The sequence below is a fragment of a genome, unplaced genomic scaffold (genome assembly GCF_019419815.1).
Source record: "Pyrus x bretschneideri cultivar Hongxiangsu unplaced genomic scaffold, Pyrus_bretschneideri_v1 Contig77, whole genome shotgun sequence".
In the NCBI taxonomy this organism is placed as follows: domain Eukaryota; kingdom Viridiplantae; phylum Streptophyta; class Magnoliopsida; order Rosales; family Rosaceae; genus Pyrus; species Pyrus x bretschneideri.
The window spans coordinates 749353-763648 of record NW_025999817.1 but is presented as its reverse complement, the minus strand read 5'-3'; the positions used below and the strand labels follow the sequence as shown (position 1 = coordinate 763648).

At 37.0% G+C, this 14296-nt stretch overlaps 1 protein-coding gene and 1 non-coding gene across 7 annotated transcripts; both read left to right on the top strand.

Moving 5' to 3' along the window:
• The first annotated feature begins 462 nt into the window (after positions 1–462).
• Positions 463–6505, top strand: LOC103964454 (ciliary rootlet coiled-coil protein 2). Of its 6 annotated transcripts, none has more exons than XM_048575062.1 (18): positions 463–634; positions 898–961; positions 1206–1299; positions 1482–1585; positions 1660–1698; positions 1849–1932; positions 2056–2117; positions 2385–2487; positions 2887–3027; positions 3417–3485; positions 3577–3633; positions 3739–4002; positions 4228–4311; positions 4421–4531; positions 5032–5102; positions 5244–5465; positions 5620–5713; positions 5897–6505. In XM_048575062.1, the coding sequence occupies exons 2-18, from the start codon at positions 959–961 to the stop codon at positions 6197–6199; spliced, it is 1905 nt and encodes a 634-aa protein (XP_048431019.1). In that variant the 5' UTR covers positions 463–634; positions 898–958; the 3' UTR covers positions 6200–6505. The 6 variants fall into 6 exon arrangements, with proteins under 6 accessions (XP_048431019.1, XP_048431016.1, XP_048431014.1 ...); XM_048575059.1 differs by having other exon boundaries at positions 1477–1585; XM_048575057.1 differs by having other exon boundaries at positions 1126–1299.
• Positions 6506–7471: 966 nt separating this feature from the next.
• TRNAP-UGG lies at positions 7472–7543 on the top strand. The gene has a single exon. It is a non-coding gene; the product is annotated as a tRNA-Pro (tRNA).
• Positions 7544–14296: the final 6753 nt, after the last annotated feature.

Genomic DNA, 14296 nt, shown 5'->3' with positions numbered 1-14296 from the left:
AACAAAGAAAATTAGAAAATAAAATTTAAAGTTATTGTTGGGTGACGTGACACAATCTAGGTTGTTAGATTGCAACAAAAATTTATCCAACAGTCTATATTAATAAAGTTCGCTAAAGATTATAAAAGAATTCAGAAAATAAACTTAAAAGTTATAAAAATACACAAAAATCTACCCGAAAATTTATCCACAAAAATTGTATTTTTAGATAATAACACATGGTAGGACGAGATAGGTTAAAAATCATATCGGAAAATTAAAAATAAAATTATTTTTTCTTATTTGAAACACTTTTGAATAGAAATACTTTTTATAGAAGCATTTTCAAACGGATTATTAAAGATGAAATCAAATAAAATTTCTCAAAGTTTTATTATCCACCAAAAAAGGTAATTTATTGAACTAAAACTAAAAAATATTTGGCAAAAACGACAACAATAAAATACAAAGAGGAAAACCCCCTAGTTTGACATTCTGTGGTTTTACACATTTTCTTGCAGCAAGCAAACGAAGCAAAACGAAAGCAAACTGCCCCTCTTCGTCTTTCTCTTCCTCTTCCTCTTTCTCTCCCTCTCCGGCCTTGAATCCGAATTCCTCCCCGCTGCTCTTCTCGTCGTTCCTATAACATATTCAGGTACCAAAAACCCTAAATTCATTCAATTCCAATTGTTTTCACTTGCTTTAAGTATTGATATGTATGAAATTGTTGCGCCTGGAGATATAATTCTGTCCAATTTTGGTTATGGGGATTCTTGCGATACCCAAATTGTGAAACGCTGTCGACTTTGCTTCAATCTGAAGGATACAATCTTGCATATGGGTTGGTTATGGTAATTGGTTAAGTTTATTGTTTGATGCTAATGGGTTTTACGGTTTAACCTCAGTTTCTGTTTCTAGCAATGGATGAATGATTTAAGCGACAAGGAATCGTTGTTGGCTCGGATTCATCAGCTCGAAAATGGTATGTGCTATTTGATTGCGTCTTCAATCTCCACTCTATGTTTTCTTATAGAATTGGTTTTTGACTATTCGTTACGCTACGTGAAATCGGAAGTTGGTTTTGTGTGGTCCTGCTTGATGTTGCAAACACATAATTTGTGCTTCTGTATATACTGTGTTGTTCAGTTTGTGACCCTCAGTGGTGTTCCAGAGTCGAGTCTATACTAAAATGTAAGGTAAAATATGGGGATTATAATGTTTCACAGAGCGTGATGAATTGCGCAAAGACATTGAACAACTGTGTATGCAACAAGCTGGACCAAGCTACCTTGTTGTGGCCACTAAGATGCATTTCCAAAGGTATAACTTTCTGTTCCCAATCAAGAGGGTCGAGTTTTTTTCCCTTGCGATTTCCTCTTTCGTCTTCTTCTTTTTATTGAAGGGTTCGAAAGGCAAATTTGTAACCCATGGCCCATGGGGTGGTACTGCCAAGAAAACTAAAAATATGTTTTGCATTAAAATTTAATGCCATATTAGGACAGCTGGTTTGGAGCAGGAGATTGAAAACTTGAAAAAGAAGCTAGCTGCTTGCACGAGAGATTATGTGAATCTTCAAGAGGAGCTTTCTGAGGCTTACAGAATCAAAGTGTGACCTTTAACTTTCTTCCCTTATGAGTGTAACTGCTTATGAAAGCTAATATGTGTGCTTTATACCTCCAGGGCCAGTTGGCTGATCTACATAGTGCAGAGGTTGCAAAGGTCTCTCTCACACGAAAGCTCTTTTGCATCTCAATCATCAGCAGAATCGTTCTGATACATACGAAACATTACATTTTTAATTATGGAATGAGTGCAAATTAATTTCATGGTGACATTCTTGGGTCTGATATATTGAATTTGTTTGCCTAGAATGTGGAAGCAGAAAAGCAGCTTAAATTTTTCCAGGGCTGTGTGGCTGCAGCTTTTGCCGAACGAGATCATTCAATAATGGAGGTTACAGCAGCTGTCCTTTATTTTAAGCTTATTTTCTGCATGCATGGCACTTAAATAAGTACTTGCCTGCATGAAGTATTTATGAAAATCAAAATTTTACATATGTTACGTGGCTTATCACAGGCTGAGAAGGCTAGGGAAAAAGAGGATCTCATGTCAAACAAATTATGTGATATAGAGAAGAGGTAATACTGGCCTTGCACGAAAGGAGAATTGATTATTAGCAGCAAATATTTGAAAATAAACGCTATACTTTTACTTTCTTCAATCTTGGGTTTCTGTCTCATATATGTTAGGCATCTACGTGTTATTTCGGGAACTTATGATTTGGCATTTTCATTAATTTCCTGAGTTGTCATGCTGTTCTTGGAGCTATAAAGCCAAGATGAAACTCTGATGCAAGTGACAGCCTACCTCTTTCTTGATGAATGTGCATCTAATTTGTGATACAGATTAGAAGAACTTACTGCAGATTTTTCTAAACAGAAGAAGCTTAGTGATAAACTGCAAAGTGATTTAGCAATGCAAGAGGAGCAGATTGAAGCTTTCAAGAAGGTGACTTTCTATAATGTTCAAATCATGATGCATGGCAACTTTCTGAATGCACGTTTCTAAATCGTGAAGAAACATCTGATGTATGCTCGTAAGGATGTAAAGATGTTGCATGACGAATCATATATAACTGCACTTTCAGTCCCAAACAATGAGCAAGCTATCTTTCCACTCATATTTAGCAAATAGAGAACATATTGCATGATTTTTCAAAGACGTGTATGTGCTCAAGGTGTAGCTAGAACTATTTTAACGTTGACCACTGTTCTCAGTTTTGTTTCTTCGTTTTGTACTCGATTTATGTTGCTCTCAATTTCTACCTTTCATTTGTCCTATTTTTGCTTGGTTCTTTTTGAGAATGATTTTTGCGTAGTTGTTAAGGAGATATTATGTTCATAACAGGTAATTGACAAATTTTATGAGATCAGACAGCAAAGCCCCGAGGGATGTGAAGATACAAGTTGGGACAGAAAATGTGCATGCCTTTTGCATGATCCTGCAGAATGGTGGTGTTTCAAGGATGCTTCCACATCTAAATATATTGTAAGTTTGCACAACCCTCTACTTTTCATTCTCTTCAAAGGGTAAATGGATAACTATATCAAACTATAAATTTATGTTAACCTAAGTTTGAGTTAGTGGAGATGGTAGATCTAAAGGATTAATTTAAGAATACCAAATATTGAACATCTCTTTGCTGAGGACATAAAACCATTAGCAACTGTAGATTCAACAAGAATTATAGATTGACTGTGCTCTTTGAGAACCTTGTGAATCAAAATAGAATTTTGTTGTCTTAATTAGTTTTCCAGATTGAACTGACATCATGTTTGCAGTTGAAAATTTTGCCTAATTTATTAAAAAATTTGCAGTTGTCACTAGATTAAGATTTTATGTCCTGTATGCAACTTGAGTAACTTATCCTCAGACAGAGTGCATTAGAGGAAGAGCTCGAGAGGATGAGGAAATCTGTAGATAACCTTCAATACAGGCAACGGATGGTAAGCAACTTGCTTCATACTTATCAGCATTACGTTGCAGACTAATTTTTATGGTCTATTTTCCAAAAATTGATCTTCTTATGGCATGTAGGGCTTGGAAATCGAAAATCATTTAAAGCGGAGAGTTGGCGAATTGGAAAAGAAAAAAGTAAGTTCTTGCTTGAAAAAATAAGGTTCAATCTCAATTTCTTTCTTTCTCATTAAAAAAACCTCAGCATCGTTCTTACTTTAACTCTGGTTGGCTTACATGCAGATCCTCACATATAAAATGATAAGGCATGAGATTACAGAATTGCATCATTACCATTCTCAGCATAGAGTTCTCATCATGAATTTACTTGATGAGGGAAAGGCTAGTATCAAAACAATAATTGATGCAATAAAGGAAAATAGTAGGCAAATTGATGCGACCCGACTTGAAAAGGAGGGGCCTTCTCCGCGAGATATAAAGCACGACAAATATGAAGGCCAAGAGGTGCATAAAAATACCGATGCTGATCCCCAATTGGTATCCAAGGTTTGTTTACTGCACCTTAATAGAGTAATCTGCTGACTACTGTCAATGATGTTTGATAGTAGACATCTTTGTGGACTTTGATGGGAAGTAGTACTTTTTGCGCTCTGTGGTTGGTGAACTCAATTTTCTAGTTAGAATAATAGTGACGAGAAGTTCGGAGGATGCAGTTTATCTGAGTTTGCACCTACATTTTTTCGTCCCTTATCTATTCCATACTGATTGCAGAATAGTGGTCCTGACTCATCAGAGTTTGTGGCAGTTAGAGGGAATGATTCCTCCGAAGTCCTTGCACAGGCATTGCAAGACAAGGTTATTTGCTTATATCTTTTTCTTGAAATCTGTTGGTTCTTTTTCTTGTGACTTTGGAACGATTGTACTGATTTGCGGTTGCTTTTCTTTAACCATGAATGTTTTTCAGGTCTCAACGTTATTGCTTTTATCACAGCAGGAAGAAAGACATTTACTTGACAGGAATGTGAATGCAGCTCTTGAAAGAAAAATAGAAGAGCTTCACAGAAGTTTACAGCAGGTAACTTCTTTGAAGTGCCCCTCCTGCAACTTTTCACCATTGAATGGAGTGTCTGAATTTAACTAAACTATTCTGCTTATTAGTTTGGGGGTGTTGTATGCAATTTACTGGTAACTCATGAAATTTCTTGTGAAAGGCTGCAGTATAGATATGACACTGTTATCCAAGCTAACTATTGTGAAGTTTCATGTGGATGCCTGTAATGTGCTCGTGTGCTTTGTTGTTAATTTGGCCACTCGCTTTAACATGGGACCTTATCTTTTGATGTTATCACTATGTCATACAATGTTCAAGCATTTCAATGGTGATCTTCATTGACCACTTGCGTTTTTGCTGACTCCAGATACTTCCATCTTATTGTGGTAGTTTGATATTTCATTATTTGCATGAATATTTGTGGTTCAAATATGAATTTGCCTGTTCGATGTGACCTTAAAAGTTTAGTACAATTGTTGTTTGGGTTCATTGATGAACTGTCCAATTATTTCTTTTTGCTTCAGGTTACGAATGAAAAGGTAAGAGCTCTAATGGAGTTTGCACAATTGAAGCAGGATTATCATCAGCTTAAAGAGTTAGATTTCTTCTTTACTTTTCGAAATGTTTGCATCATAGATGGTTATTAATTCTTCTTTTATTTGAGGAGAACCTTCTTCTTTGCCTTGTAGTGATTTTTTGCTTCAGTACTGACAGTACTATCGATGATAATGTGCAGGAGAATGGGTCAGGGGACAAATAGAGAAAATTTGGCCGCTGAAATTGGGGAGAGGAAGGTAGTAACTCGTGAAAGAGATGGAAGGCTAAAAAGTTTGCTGAAGAAAACGTACTTGAGTCGTTGGGCTGGTAATGTAGACTTTAGGGGACATGAAGCTGCAGGTGGCCAAAATGTCGAGGGGAATCTATCTGGCAAGGGGTCCAATAGCATGGAGTTTGCCAGGTTTGTGAATATAGTTTGGGTTAATTTGAGTTCAATGATACTACCGTGTATGTGTGTTCTTGACATGCATCACCGTTGATTTTGCCACTGACATGATGGTAGATAATTATATGACATCAAAGTCCTTTTTCGTCCTCAATTTTTGTCTTCTCAGAATGAAAATTGAAATAGCAACACTTCGAGAAAGCATGGGAAGTATGGAGCATCTGACTACGACAGTTCACAGGCTTCGTCTATCCCTTTCAAAGGTCTGATGGAAGTTTAAGATGTTTTTGTTTTTCATATGGAAAACTTTTACTCTAACGTAATTAGTCAATTGCTAGCATTGAAACTCTGTTTGTCCATCAAAGGCTAGGCGGTTTAGCCGTTTTCCTTTTGTCTACTGTTTGAAGTTAAGGTGTTCAGTATTTCTGCTGTAATCTACTGTATAGGCCAAAGAGTTGGTGACTTCTGGAAGTACAGCAGTTGCTAGCCTATCAGAAGCCGTCAATGGCATTATTAATGAGGCAAAACTAGTGAAGACTGCACTTAGCAGCTCCCTGCCGATTAGTTGGTCAGCAGACGAAGACGATGGAGTTAATCGTCAGAGTGTCAGCAATGAGCCAGGTCATGCTTATGGGAAGGCCAGTCATGAGAAGATAGATTCTGTTTATGCTGCCGGATTTGAGATGGTGGAGCTCCTAATACTTGCAGCGCAAATATTGAAAGACAACACGAGCAAAACTGGTTCCTAACTGAAATGGGAATGGTCTACTGTAACTTGGGTAAAATGGTTCATGATGATCGGTTAGACGCCAAAGCATAACTGGTACCCCTGAACAAATTGATGCTAACGGGAGAGTCGGGTACACTGAGAATTCTTCAAGAAGTAAAAAATGAAACTCAGTCGTCGAGGGCCGAATGCAGATTTGTGCAGTATCTTGTCATTGTACATTTGTAACCGGTTGCATTGTAAATCTGTTTTCCGTTGAGTGATTAGGGGTGTTTAGGGAATTCAGTACCTCTCAGAACATGCTTTAGATGCATTCATCTGTTGTTCATGGACAGTATAGTGATTAGGGGTGCTTAAGGTAAACACTAAACACTAGATAAGAGGTCAGACACCGTATTCACAAGAAACAAGCATAGCGCAAAAGGATCAATTGGATCAATGCGATAGCATAAAAACACTAATCACAGATTTAAGATAATTTCAATTTGAACCTATAAATATTAGCTGTGACGGCGTTTGGGTGCAGAAGATGAAGTGTTTGATCCACGGATGTGAAGTTAAACAACTCCAGCTTCTTTGATCCACGGATGCAAGATATGAAGAGTTGGATTCTTGAAATGTTATTGATATCGTATAAGGTTGGTCTAACAGGGTACTACACACGTGAACTTAAAACTCACGGCATCTAGTTATCCAAAGACACTGTTTCCCACAACAGTTTTGAAGCTAACTGCACTAAATATTAGCAAGACACCATTAGATTTGCACACTAGAGAACCCTACCTGACAATCGTACAACAGAAAGCATAAGTGTTCAGGATCAAAGAGAGTAAATCAATACTCAACTTTAAGCTAATTAATATAAAGTCCCCATTGAATATATGATAAGGGCCCAAAGGTTTCAAATTCCACATTCATACCCATGTGCCAGGATTAGCATTACCAAGATTGTGCTTGCCAAACGTGAACTAAACTAGCGTGACCACGTCATCCCTAGGGCACCCAACTTTAGGAGAAAACTTGGGTAGGAATACCCCGGGTCCCGACTATGTCATTCCTCGAACACCTCTCACAAAACCCTTGGACCAGACCCTTGTATTTTGCTTCCACCCAACCTCACAATGGTCTCGTCCCATGTGGTTTGGCTGCCAACCAACCCCGTCCCACGTGAGAACTGCCGTACACAAGAACAGGCAAATTGAAAAGGAAAGCAACTGGACGCATGCAGCTATAACAAAGGAAAGCATTCCTAAACCAAAGTAATTATCATTAGGACGTATAATTAGCATGTCGAGGGCATTTGGTCTAGTGGTATGATTCTCGCTTTGGGTGCGAGAGGTCCCGAGTTCGATTCTCGGAATGCCCCTTTTATTTTTCCAACTTTTTGCTTTGCCTCAAGCGAGTCGGCACAACGGAGGAAATCGAGAAATAGAGAGAGGACTCAAATTTACTAAATATAAGGAGTTACTTGTAAGTATCCGGAACAATTACTTGTGCAAATTGCAATATTTAACAAACTAAAAAGCAAGGAGAATACTTCCATCAGATGTGTAATTATAAAAGGAAATGAAACCCAAATAACTCATTAAGCTACTCTTTTCTCACCTGAAAAATGTTCCACCCGCTTGGAATTTCCGACGACTGATCATTCTTATCATCTCCGGACTTCCTCAAATACACACCAACAAAACGGAAAAGGCAATTTAACTTTGGCGAGCGAAGAAGGCATGAGAGAGAGAAGAGAGAGAGAGAGAGAGCGAGCGAGAGCGAGAGCTAGTGGTGTTGGTGTTGTTAGTGGGTTTTGTGCTCAAAAGGTTTTAACCCAGAATGGAATCTCTCTCTACTGTGGCCTCTGTTTGCTTTGGCGCCACGTGGGTGTTCCTTACCCTTTAATCTATCGCCTTCCAAGCGGTAGACGGTCAAGTTTATTATATTTTGTTATTTAATATAAAAAATGTTAGCAACTTTTCTATTATAGTCAATGTTAGGAAATCAAATTTTATCTTCTTCTCTTATTTATTTATTTTTTAACTGGAAATGACAACGATTTTCATTACTAATAGTAACAATTACAAAGGTTGCCACATGAATACAATTTCCAGTGACCAAATATTCGACTAGAGATAATTCGCACAAACAAAGTAATGATGACAAACCCCTAATTGGCTACGACACTAGCACAAGCATTTCGGTACAAATCTATCAAAAAAAGCCAGACGCAACAAACATATACCAGAGCACACGTAATATCATCGCCACACAAGTAAGACAACATCAAACCATTGCTAACGAGGGAAGCTAAATTTTGTTAACCAAATTATGTGTTTGTTGATGATTAGATTAACTAACGTGCTTATTTTTGTAATAAATAACACATCATTTGATTTACAAATTTAGTATTCCAGTGTTATCCTTTGCATTTTTGGACCTTTTCATTTGTTTTCAATGACACAATGTCATTTTTAACACAAAAGATCACATTATTTTTTTTACTTCTTCAAATAACACGTGTCATTTTATTACCCAAATGGTAAGTGCAAATGTTGCTAGCACTCCCATTGATACAATTATACGAGAATGCCCACTATTGATACAGTTAGTTGTGGGACTCACATCACATCAAACTTCAACAATCTGAACCGTCTATTTGTTAAGTTGCACCTCATAAATCATCCTTACAACATATTAGCCAAATCAAAACTATTTCAGACACCTAATTGAGTTCAAATAAATTTTGATATTTTCTCTTCAGATTCTTATGGCATGTTTACGGACCTGTGATTGAAATAAAATACTAAATTGGATTCTAATTACACTTTACTTCTGTGTTTACCTAACATAGAGGAATAAAAATTCATGCAAGGTCTTCACAAATGCTAGAATCCAACTTCTCTTTTTGAAGGATTTGGACTCACTAGATGAATTAATTATTTGAATTTTGCGATATATGTGGAATCTGGAATGAACTTTCCCTTCATTAGGGTCGTCACCTTCTACCCAACTAGTGGATGTATCCACCATTTCCTTTGTTTGTTAAGCTAGAAGGGTATGGAGTGGCTCTAAGGTGGGTTTTCTGATGGCGGTACACAGATTGTCTAGGGCCTGAACCCTTGTACATAAATGCTTTTGTCCAAGAATATGATGTTCTATTATTGGTATTTTACCAACTATGTCCTCACTTAGGTTTTTATTATTCCAACAATTGCCCTTCATTTAACAAGAGAGACTCGTCCAACGCTGCAAATTGTCCGTCTCCCTCACCACCGCAGCCTCCCCCACCCAAGGCCACATCTCATACCCACTGCAACCACTCCCAAACATCTCTCTCTGTTTATCCCTAGAGAATCTTGTAATCAAAACACTGGATGTGAGAGAGAGAGAAGAGAGAGAGAGAGAGAGACAAAAAGAGAGAGTTACGGTGTGGCAGCGGCGGTACACAATTAGTTTGGCAAGTTTTTTACAGGAAATTAATTGATGTTTTTTATTAATTAAAGTTTTTAACCAAAAAATTATAAACTCAATTTCATTTTTAATTTGATTTCAGTCAATATAGGTAAACAGCTGCAACATGAATCTGATTCTAACCCATTGCCATTCCAACTCCCCTTCTTTTTAGTTCATTCTCAATCCAATTCCTCTTATTTTGATTATGATTACGTGCCATTAGATGTTATTTCGCTCATCGTGGCTTTTCATGCTGACTTTCATGGAATTTAGAGCTTGTTTAGAAGTGCTTTAAAATGGTTAAAAGCATTTTTAGTGAAAATATTTTTGGAACCAATTCTTAGAAAAAATGTAAGTAAATCTTGAAAAGCACTTAAAGTGTTTATTGGAAGAAGCACATAACTGATACTTCTTGCATGTGAGAATTGAAGAAATGTAGAGATTATGCAGAAAAGAATGCAAAGAGAATTAGAAAGAGAGCTTGAGAGATTTTGTGAATTATTCTTTCTTCAGTAACAAGTAATTGTTTTACAAAGAGTCTTATATACTAATCCACTACAAAGCTTGCTAGTTAAGCTAATACAATGTGCTAGCACCATAATACAACAAACTACAATCCTAAAAACCTTTATAACAACCTCTTCATCTAATGACACATGGCATAATCTTAACCATTGTATTATTTTCACTTGGATCACTAGCTTTGATATCCTTACATCCTCCCTCAAGCTCATGCTTCATGGAACTGAGCATGAGATTGCTGCAATGTTGATAAAACAATGATGATGATAGCCATTTGGTTAGAATGTCTGTGAATTACTCTGCAGAAAACAAATGTTGAACATGAAGATCACCTCTTGTGATTTTTTGTAGAACAAAATGGTAGTCAATTTCGATGTGCTTTGATTTTGAATGAAAGACTGGATTTGTAGATAATGCTATGGTCGAGATGTTATCACAATATAACATTGGAGATGTGAGAAGTGGAATATGCAAATTACAAAAGAGCTGTCTTATCCAGGCAAGTTCAGATACTATGATAGCCAATGCCCGATACTCAACTTCAATAGATGAGCGTGACACTGTATGTTGTTTCTTTGAGGCCCAATATATGGGATTGGATAAAAAAAAAAACACAACAAAGAAGTGGAACTGTAGACATCAAAATTTTGGTAAAATAAATGTTGATCAATGCATTAAAATTACAACCTCCACTCATTTCACCTACATCATCCACTTACTTCACCAAGAAAATTTGTGGTGGTGATTCATTCTCAAAGCCTATAAATATGCTTCTCCATCAAGGTATCAAGGATCCAAAAAAAAATCAACCAATTCACATTACACCAAAACCTTGGAGCCTTGAAACTCTAAACTCTCAAGCAAATCCCGAAGGATTAAGAAAGCCCTTTTCGTTCTTTGTCAAATCGTCCTTCAAGATCAAGCCCCGACGACCCTTGAAGAACTTCCACCAACTCAAGATCAAGCCCCAACAACCCTTGAAGAAAGTGTTCATCGTTCATCCTAAGATCAGGCCCCAACGGCCCTTTATATCAACAACACAAACAAATCCACACATCTATTCTTCAAGATCAAGCCCAAAAGCCCTTGAAAAAAAAACCAACTGTTCTTTCAAGATCAAGCCTCGACGGCCCCTTGAAGAAACCCAACCGTTCTTCAAGATCAAGCCTCGACGGCCTTTGAAGATCCGTTCATCACCGTTCTTCAAGATCAAGCCCAAAAGCCCTTGAAGATCCGTTCATCACCGTTCTTCACTAGATGAAGACAAGGATCTTACCTTAATGAAGAAAGAAGTAGAAAGGAGCAGAGGTGGCTGTATTGATTATCCAATGCAGAGGAAGTTGTCAAATGCAAAAAGAAAATGGAAGGCTGGAGTCTGAATGTAGTGTGAAGGTAAGGGTCAGAGAGTGAGAGTGGAGGTCGAGAGAGAAAGAGAGAGAGAGAGAGAGAGATTTGCGGGTCTGAACTGAAAGGGGTATAGGAGTAGGGAGGGAAGGAAGTGAAGGTGAGGTGAGGTCAGAGAGTTTGGCAGAGAGGTTAGAGAGTAAAGGTGAAGGTGAGGTTGGGTTTCATTTTGAATGAACTGTTGAGATTAATTCTGAACCAATCCAACGGCTTATAATATCTAAAACTATATATATGTTAACTTCGGTTCGGTTTGGGAATACTGAAAAAATAAGATTGAGAGATTGATTCCTGTACCGAAAAGTTTGGGATCGGTACCAAAATTTTTGGGATTTTTTTGGTTCGGTTTCAAGATTTTTTTCGGTACAGTTTGGGATTTTAGGTATTTTTTTCCACCCCTAGTTGTACTAGTTCTAATGAAATGTGGGTGAATCTCAAGGAAAGGTTCTCATCTATGACTAAAGTAAGTATCTTTCAATTAAAGACTGAGCTTCAGAACATAAAAAAAAGGTCTGATTCAATTTCTGAGTACCCACAGAAGATTAAAGATGCAAGAGATCATCTTCCAGCAGCTGGGGTTATTTTTGAAGATGATGATATCATCGTTCTTCCTCTCAAGGGTCTCACTGCAGAATACAACACATTTCGATTTGTTATAAGAGGCAGGGAAAATGGCATCTCCATTAAAGATTTTCATTCTCAGTTGATTGCTGAAAAAGCAACTATCAATCAATCTCTGGAGTTTAGTATGTCTTTTGGCACTACAATGGTAACAAGCACTCAAGCTTCAAAAGGGAAAGCATTAGTTCTTGGTTCTAGTTCCACAGAGTCGAACACATATGGTTCATCTTCTGGAGGTGGATCTACTCAACCACATAGCTCAAACAATCAAGGTTATTACACCGGCAATCAAAATGGTGGCTACAATAATGGTCCACATAACTACACTGGTGGTTACAATGGTAGATACATAAGCAATAGTTATAGAGGTGAAGGTAGAGGGAAAGTAAACTACAATTCAAGGTCAAGATTCAATACACCAAACAACCACCTTGGAATTCTTGGCACTTCTAAACCTTATCAATCAACTTGTCCTGACCATCATTTTGAAATTCCAACATGCCAAATCTGTAGCAAAAGAGGACACATTGCAGCTGACTATTTCCAAAGGCATACATGTTATTCTAATAGCTCTTCATCACTTATTCAATGCCAGATTGACTGGAAATTTGGGCATACATCAATCTAATGTTATAGCAAAGGTAATTTTGCCTATCAAGGAAGGCCTTATGCACCTTTTCTTAGTGCCATGCATGTGAATCATCACCCTTCAGCTCCGCCACATCAATTTTGAATTGTTGACATTGGAGCTACATGTCAATTGACATCTGAGCTTGCTAATCTTGAGCTAGCTAACCAATATCAAGGCACTGACACAATAACCATTGCTAATGGTGCAAGTTTGGCTATTACCAAGATTGGTTCTTCAAAATTGCATACTCCAAATCATACTTTTAAGTTAAAAAATGTTCTTCATGTTCCAAAATTGTCACAACATTTACTCTCCATTTATCAACTCTGCAAAGACAATATATGCAGGTTTATATGTGATGAAATTTCTTTTTGGGTTAAGGAAAAGATCATAGGGATAATACTCCTCAAGGGGTTATGTAGGGATGTCTATTATCCTATTCCATTTTACATACCAAAGCAGCTGTTATCTGTATCATCTCACAAGCATGCATGCTATCTTGCAAAGCCAGTACATACAACCTTATGGCACAAAAGACTAGGACATCCATAAAATACAATCATTTCTGTTATATTATACAATAATCAAGTTCTTGCATCACAAGATAGTACTGCAAACATTTGTACACCTTGTTTAGAAGGAAAAATTGCCAAACTACCTTTCTTGTATTCTTCAAATAAGTCTGTACTACCTTTAGAAGTCATTCACAGTGATGTATGGGGACATTCCCCCTTGTTATTTGTTGAAGGTTTTAGGTACTATGTAACTTTCATAGATGAATGTACTCGATATACATGGATTTTTCCATTACATAAAAAACAGAAGTGTTTCCAATATTTGTTCAGTTCAATGCATATCTGTACTCAATTCTCTGCAAAAATGAACGTTTTTCAAAGTGATGGGGGTGATGAATATATAAGCAACAAGTTTAAAAGCTATCTTCTTGATAATGGAATTATACACTAATTTCTTGTCCATACACCCCAGAACATAATGGACTTGCAAAAAGAAAACACAAACACATTATTGAGACTGCTATCACTTTACTACAAATTGCGCATCTTCCTTCCAAATTTTGGTTTTATGCTTGTGCTACTACAACTTATGTAATCAATCAAATGCTTTGTGCTACTTTAAAAATGAAATCTCCCCAATTGTTGTTATATGGTCAAGTTCCTGGTGTAAGTCACTTTAAAATCTTTGGATGAGATTATTTTCCATTACTTAAACCATATAACGTAGATAAGTTTCAACTTAAACCATGTGCTTGTTTTCTTACATTGGCTGCTTAATTCAAATGGCCTCTTAGGCAATTGGATATCAAAAATGACTTTCTGCAGGGTGTTCTCCAAGAAGAAGTTTACATGGAACAGCCTCCAGGTTTTATCAATGACCAATATCCATCAAACTTTGTGTGCAAGTTACAAAAGTCTCTCTATTGGACTTAAACATGCTCCAAGATCATGGAATTAATGATTATAAGTTTCTTATTTGGGT